Source organism: Colletotrichum scovillei (assembly GCF_011075155.1).
Source record: "Colletotrichum scovillei strain TJNH1 chromosome Unknown Contig00008, whole genome shotgun sequence".
NCBI lineage: Eukaryota > Fungi > Ascomycota > Sordariomycetes > Glomerellales > Glomerellaceae > Colletotrichum > Colletotrichum scovillei.
The window spans coordinates 2351674-2358670 of record NW_023336266.1 but is presented as its reverse complement, the minus strand read 5'-3'; the positions used below and the strand labels follow the sequence as shown (position 1 = coordinate 2358670).

The 6997-nt window shown below is 53.1% G+C and overlaps 2 protein-coding genes across 2 annotated transcripts; one reads left to right on the top strand and one right to left on the bottom strand.

Moving 5' to 3' along the window:
- Positions 1-1031: 1031 nt before the first annotated feature.
- Positions 1032-4197, bottom strand: HER10_EVM0002782 (uncharacterized protein). Its single transcript, XM_035472477.1, has 7 exons — positions 3866-4197; positions 3622-3705; positions 3153-3512; positions 2700-2970; positions 2426-2592; positions 2043-2269; positions 1032-1911 (listed from the first exon to the last, which is right to left on the bottom strand). The coding sequence occupies exons 1-7, from the start codon at positions 4060-4062 to the stop codon at positions 1100-1102; spliced, it is 2118 nt and encodes a 705-aa protein (XP_035330505.1). The 5' UTR covers positions 4063-4197; the 3' UTR covers positions 1032-1099.
- Positions 4198-4511: 314 nt separating this feature from the next.
- HER10_EVM0009825 (2OG-Fe(II)oxygenase) lies at positions 4512-6174 on the top strand. The gene is made up of 4 exons (XM_035479298.1): positions 4512-4901; positions 5000-5688; positions 5788-5876; positions 5944-6174. The coding sequence occupies exons 1-4, from the start codon at positions 4615-4617 to the stop codon at positions 5998-6000; spliced, it is 1122 nt and encodes a 373-aa protein (XP_035330912.1). The 5' UTR covers positions 4512-4614; the 3' UTR covers positions 6001-6174.
- Positions 6175-6997: the final 823 nt, after the last annotated feature.

The window sequence follows — 6997 nt, the reverse complement described above, 5'->3', positions numbered from 1 at the left end:
CTTACACTCGATGCGATACCAATGATTTGCCGTCGGCGTCCAAGGAGTCAGATCACGGACTCCTTGCAGAAATTTGTCGACCATCCTGGAGTAGACTCCAGGCTCGTACGGCACGGTTTTGCGGTTCAGGATGCTGTGTCTTGATTTCGACGCAAGCGGAAATGCAACGACAACCAGAAGCGGCATCCAAACGAAGTCGGGCGATTGCTACATCATTGGCGTGATCCCCGGTGTGCGCCTGGATACGCTCGACCCTGGACGGACAAAAAAGAGTTCACCTCGGTAGGCTACATCTCTTGGTGCTCATGCTAGGAATCGAACTCGAACTCGGAGCCTGTCGTCGAGTAGGCTGTGGGCGTAATTGATTGTCGACCTTGAACCACTCCACCACCCAGCCAGTTTGACCTGACCCGTCGACCTAGACGGGCGCCTGCTGGCTGGTGACAGGCATGGGATTGAGGGGGTATATGAAGGCTTCCTGTGTATTCGGATAGGGAGTCTGGCGAACTTGAGAGTATTCCGGAAGTGTGTATTCCGGCAGAAGGATCACCTTGGATGCTTCACGGAGCACGCCAGCCTTGCGAGAGTTGCGTTTTCTCTGTGCGCCCACTAGAATTCACCGTCACGCCAGTTTTTCCAATGTTTCGGTATTGGGAGTCTCTGGGACACAAAGAATCGCGACAAAACGGCGGAACACAATCCTTAGTTACTATTTGCTCTTGCGCAAGTACGAGGGCCCCGAGTATTGAAAGATTTTCACATCGAGAAAGCCGAGTGACGCCATTATTTGCAGATTGCAAACGTTCTTCCAAAAGAACATGTCAGATTTACCAATGGAATTCGCTCGATACACGCGGAACAGAGCGAATTCTGGGGAAGATCTGGGCGTTGCGCGTCGTTTCCGGAGCCGAAGCCGGTCCGGGAAAAAGACAAAGGGTTGGGCGACAAGGACAAAGGTGTGCGGCGTGCGACTGTTATGGCTTGGAAATTCTTGCTACGAACACGCTTATGATTTTATTTCTTTACGTACTTCCCAATTTCCAAGCAAGTTTTATTCAGTCCAACGCCCTTACTTCCATGGACGCGCGAAGTCGCGACGTCAAAAGAATGAGTGGTCGCCGAGCCCAAGGTGGCCGCCGCTGAAGAAGATATCCATTGTCTCCAGGGAGAGGGACTCGTCAAACTCCGGGACTAGCGTCGCTCCTGTGAAAGAGGATGGATTATGGCCATGTTGTCCCGGTACATTGTCCTGATGGTGATGTGTCGTCCAAGTCGGTGTTGCCGTCGCGGCTGCGGCCACGGCCGACGGACCCCGAAGGCTTCCACTCCTCACAAATGACATTCCCACTTCCGGCAACCCATGGCCGTCGCCCCCGGTAATAGTTCCGGCTGTGCTACCAGCGCGGGCTTCCGTCCTCTCCGCTACTTTTTTCAATGCCCTCTCTAGGCCGAATTGAATCGCAGACGGTGCGCTGTTCCCCCGAACGCCGTTGTGCCTCTGTGCTGCGCGGAGGAGTTCCAACACCGCATCGTCACCCTCGCCCACGCCCACACCATCACCTTCGAGTAACGACGATCTCTGCTCGTACTTGGAGATGATGAGCATCGCGTATGCGACACACAGGCGGTGGAACTCGGGCAGCTCCTCGGCGCGAGAACCGGGCATGTCGACAAAGGCGCTGACGACGTCTGTCGCAAAGGCTCGCACGCGCGACTGCGTCATGTCGGGAAAGCTCTGCGAATCCGCGTTTCTCTGTCGCCTATCCGCTCGCGCATCGGCCGGAGCAAGTCTAGGTGAGCTGGACAAGGAGTCTTGATCCGAGGTGGCTTGATCGTGTTCGAGTGAACGCCGGGCGAGGATGAGCCACGCAATCGAGTAACTTATCCTCAATGTTGATGCGGCCGGAAGATCTGTTCAATCGATACGTCAGCATGTACCATGATGCCTGCTAGCATTGCGATTGATGGGCATGTCATGGTCGGCGTCTCATCTTTAAATGTACGTCGTCGCGTCGTGGGGACCAGCTGCGTTCGGTACTTACCAAATAGGTAATTCCACCTCGTCTTCCACGCCAAGAGCTCTTCACATGTGCCGTCGCTTCCTAAGTAAGATCGCTGCGCAAACTTGTCTTGTAGGATCATGTAAAGCATGATCTCGGCGTAGACCATGGCGTCGAGCATTGTCGGCTTTTCAAAGTTGAGAAGAAGCTTGCACTGCAGTAGGTATGCGGCCGGTACGGTTGCTGGTCGACTAGTGGTCGCGGCCCAACTGCATATTGACCGGCATTAGCAATATTCTTAATGTGTTGGTTGGTTCTACAGTCAATATTGTAGACCCCGTCCCAACAATGTCCATCTTCCTTTTTCTGTTCTAATTCATTCCCTTTGATAAATCAAAACGTCAACCATGGCAGGGGAGACTCACTGGAGATTTACCAAGCACGTGTTGGCCCAAAGTCGCATGACCCTCTGGTCCTCGTCTGTCGATGTCCTTGATTTTGTCCGCGACAAAACTTCCGAGAAGTTGATGCTCAACATAGCCTGTTGCGCACAATGTCCGCTCACCAACCAGCTGTCGATGTATTCCGGCCCCTGTTTTTTGTACTGCATCAGTCAATCTGCACCCAAATATCTTGTTCACTGATTCCTTCCTGTTTCCACGTTTATGGGTCTCAATGACCATGTATGACACAACGTACCGATGGTGCTGAAGCCCATAAAGCCATAATCATGATGCCTGTCAACTCTTCCAAAGGCAACGGGCTCGCAATCATTAGCTTCCCCATCTGCAGGCGCACGTGCTCAAACACACGGCGGTGCAGCACCGACGAGCTGTGCTCGGAAAAGCGCATCGCGTGCAGACAGCAGACATCGTGTAAAAAGGGCGAGGCGTGCCGGAGGTCCCTGTTCTTTGGGGCGAGGTCGGCTTCGCTGTTGATGAGGAGGGTGTTCCGCCTCCTACTGACGAATCTATGTATCGCGGATTAGCAAAACGTTAGCTAGTTAACAATACGACGATGTAGTTGTGACAGACATGTTGGCGTAACATGATTCGCCCACCCGACTTCTAACATGCGTAGTCGTTTCTTTTTCCTTCTGAACCAAGCTCATGTCCAAAGTACTTGAGGCAACGTTGAACAAAAAGAACTCACTCTGCAACCAAATCACGAGCCGTCTTGTCGTCCAAAATGCCTGACGAAACGACATCGGCTTGGACATCGAAAGTCCTTCGATAACCTCCACTCAGTTGGCTTCCAACTTTTCGGACAACTTCTGCTGGGGACAGGTAAACATGTCGGTCTCCTGGCTCGACGTCATCGTTTTCCCTGGCCTTTTCAGAATCGCGATCGTCGACAACACTCTTGTCGGCCGGTGACTGTTGCTGCTGCGGTTGATGGAGTCTCTCTTGGCGCCCCGTTGCCAACGCCCGTCTCACTTCTGGCCGGCTGCCCGATGCTAGCGCCTGCACCGTTGCCTTGAGGTCTACTATTGACGCTTCTAGGCTTCGGAACCTGCCGATGGAAAGTTAGTTAGCGCTTTGGGTTCGTAAGTATTGCCGTATTAGGCAAATGGTATAAAACCGGTGGACCAGGGGAAAATTTCACGTCATGGGATTCATACCTTCCCTCCACATCAAGTTTGGCCGGCGGTTCGCGCGAAGAAACTGAATGGGTATCGCCGCTGTCGTTCCATGTGCAAGTAATTCTACATTCATCAGCTCCTCTGAAACTTCTCTTCCAATTGGTCGGATTCTCATGTTGTAAGGGGGAGCCCTCGTCACGGTTGCAATGAGCAAACGCGAATAGCTCGAGCGACAACTTGTCAAACCAACAACGACAACCCGGAGCGCCGATCATCAACTTACCTCAACGAACGACACCTCGCGCACGCCTCGGAATCCTCGTCGAGTTCACACCGACACTTCTGCCTCCGGCACGTGTCACAGGAGAGAATCCGCCTCTTTCTCTTCCGGCTCGACTCCTCCATCCCCACTACATCCCGTCGGCTGTCGTCGCTCAACCTGCGCCGTCGCACGCTTGGCGTTTCGGCGCCGGTGTGCATATCCTGCCTCGGTCCGCCTAATCGATTACCCACCTTCCAACCTTCCAGCTTTCGGGAGATGGGCCGGATGCGATATGGGTGCAAGCAAGTTGCTTCGTTCCGAGTGCAGGGAAAGAAGACAAAAGTGTTGGTAGGTGATTGTTGGTGATCGGACGGAGCAGGAGATAGCCGGATGACAGTGGCCCTTTATCTATTGGCTCCTGTGGAGACCCATGTAGCGGGGCAGTGCAATTGACCAAGGAAATAACCGGAAATCGCCGGATAGGTGATAACCTTATCTCAGCACCTTATCCTGAGGATAATCTTCGACAGCATGTGAGGAGTTCAATGGCGGCGGCGGTGAAATGTTGTGTCGTGTAACGTCAGCTTCAGGTAGTGAAGCTTAATATATAGCAGATCATCAACCCCACCCTGGCATGTCGCACTGCCGACATTAGGTGAGACAGATACACCAAATCACGATATTGTTCAACTAAATATCATTTTGATACTGATCATTCTGAATATCGTGGCGCTTTAGAAGTCCAGGCTGTAGATGAAAGACTTTCCGAAATGACCACAGCAACCGCAGTCGAAACTGTTCCCGCGGGAAAGAAGAAGGTCGTGCTCAATACTTTTGATGGGCCGACTTACAGGCTGGTGTCCACGAGCCCACCTAAAGACTGCACCCTCGACGACGTGCCCATCGTCGACTTGAGCGGGCTTACAGGCAACTTTGAAGACCGCAAAGCGATTGCCCTGGAGATTTTAAGTGCTGCCAAAAACAGCGGGTTCTTTTATATCAAGAATCACGGCATTCCCGAGCAAGTGATCGAAGCGGCGCATCAAAAGGGAATAGAGTAAGTAGGCTCGCCCACTTACCGTATCACTTAATCCGAATCCTTTTGTAGACCATGCGGATACGTTTCCGGAGACATATGAGCTCACTCGACACTAGGTTCTTCAAGCTTCCCGAGAAGGAGAAGCGAAAGCTCACCTCCAACACCTCGGCCTACGGGTACACCGGCTTCCGGGAGCGGCAGGCCAACCCAAGCGAGACCACAGATAGGAAAGAAGCCTTCCTCTGTCATTATGAACCCGAGTTCGATCCCCTCCACGAGAACCGGCTCGACCAGGTTCCCGTGAACGTCAGAGCGCATTTACCTCGTGAGGACTTTGAGTGGACTGACGATGGCGACTCTGCCGTCCTTCCGAATTTCAAGGCCACAGTGTTGGCGCACTGGCGCGAGTGCCTGGCCCTCTCCCGCCGTCTTATCCGTGTCATTGCTCTGGCCCTCGACCTGCCGGAAGATTATTTCGATTCCCTCACTACCTACCCCGGCGGCGACTTCGCAATAAACTACTATCCCGGTCACGGCGACGAGCCGATCCAGGACCCGGACGAGGTCGGCGTCGGCGCGCACACGGACTTGCAAATCTTGACTCTTCTGTGGCAAGACAGTCACCGAGGACTGCAAGTGCTCAACAGTGCGGGGGAGTGGATGTGGGCGCCGCCGATCCGCGGCACGTTTGTTGTTAACATTGGCGACTTCTTCATGAGAATGACAAACGATAGGCTCAAGTCGACTGTTCACCGCGTCGTGCAGCACGGCAGAGAGGACAGGATCTCCATGCCCTTCTTCTTTGGTAAGAGATTCTCCTTTCCATCATCAGGTCATGAACTTGGAGGATGATGCCCACCTTCTGGTCCCCTTTTTACTGATCGATTGTCTCGCAATAAAACAGGATTCAATTTCGACCAGGAGCTTGGCGTCCTTCCGACCTGCATTGATGAGAGTAGCCCGGCAAAGTACGGACCGGTGACGTGCGGTGAGGTGAGTCTATGCACCCGATCGGCGGAATCGCTGATTAGGAAAGTGCTTTCTGACGTAGTATTGACAGCTCATCGCCAAACGTTTGGCACTAGCTAAAGTCGAAATGCCACATAGTAGCAAGTAGTGTGTGGTTGTGGATTAGATGCGGAAGAGGATTTAGTCTTCGAGTTGTGAGCGGTCCAGGCTTACCAGGTTAACAAGAGGGCCTCGAACTATGATGGGGACTCCGGCAAAATGCAACAGATACCTAGTCGACAGTGAAACCTAAAAAGAGCAAAGCTGGAGCCCTGGTACTTTGCGCGCAGCCTGTTGATCTTTTCCTCTGATCAAGTTGAACTTACATACAAAAGTAGTAAGGTGGACCGACCACCTGTTTGCTGGAGCTGGTTGGACGACGTCGGAGTTGTATTCGTACGCAGCCTAGGCCTCGGCTTCCCAAATCCATCGATGGATCTTCATCGCCAGGAACTCCACGTCTGACTTGCCAGCCCGCATGCGCCCGCATGCGCCGTGACACTAAGTAGACATGGATACGTGACTATTCTCCACTTGACGAGAGGCACGGGGATGATGGGCTCGTTGGGTTTGGAAAGGGAAAATAAATGCATTCCGGCATACCGTAGACACTGGGATGCTGGGCCGCTCCCGGCCATGTCTCCACAGCAGAGATGGGGTTGATAGATGTGGAATCATTGTTTTCCCAAAATCGAGAGCTATGGTGCGATTTGCATCTTTGACCGGCCCATGATGCTTGACGGGCAGAGCTGGCACACCGCCGACTGGAGTTCCGCTGCATGCCACTAACACGCTTGACACTTGACTATGGCCGTAAAGAAATGACCGCCAGGGGAGGCAGTCATGTACCAGTACATTGTCGAACTGCAGAAAGTGAGAAGTGACCAATATCGAGACAGGTGTGAACAGTAGCGGGATGAAGCGGATCGGGTCGTTGCAACAGGCCGCCAGGGTGGTAAGTAAAACCTCTTGAGGTCTGAGGATGCAGATTCTGGCAACTGAATCGTTTGAAGCACGCGAACTGAGACAGCCGATACACTTTGATAGTCGTTTCCCCGCGGCGACCCCGCATCATTGGAGGCTCAGAAATCGGAAGGAATTGGTGC

Bases quoted from the DNA above. Each gene is read 5' to 3' on its own strand.
- HER10_EVM0002782 (XM_035472477.1), bottom strand. From the start codon at position 4,062: ATGCACACCGGCGCCGAAACGCCAAGCGTGCGACGGCGCAGGTTGAGC. The intron at 2,971-3,152 runs GTGAGTTCTTTT...CGCGATACATAG, and splicing joins GCTCGTGATTTGGTTGCAGA to ATTCGTCAGTAGGAGGCGGA. The intron at 1,912-2,042 runs GTAAGTACCGAA...TCGATTGAACAG, and splicing joins GAGGTGGAATTACCTATTTG to ATCTTCCGGCCGCATCAACA.
- HER10_EVM0009825 (XM_035479298.1), top strand. From the start codon at position 4,615: ATGACCACAGCAACCGCAGTCGAAACTGTTCCCGCGGGAAAGAAGAAG. The intron at 4,902-4,999 runs GTAAGTAGGCTC...ACTCGACACTAG, and splicing joins GCGCATCAAAAGGGAATAGA to GTTCTTCAAGCTTCCCGAGA. The intron at 5,877-5,943 runs GTGAGTCTATGC...TAGTATTGACAG, and splicing joins GACCGGTGACGTGCGGTGAG to CTCATCGCCAAACGTTTGGC.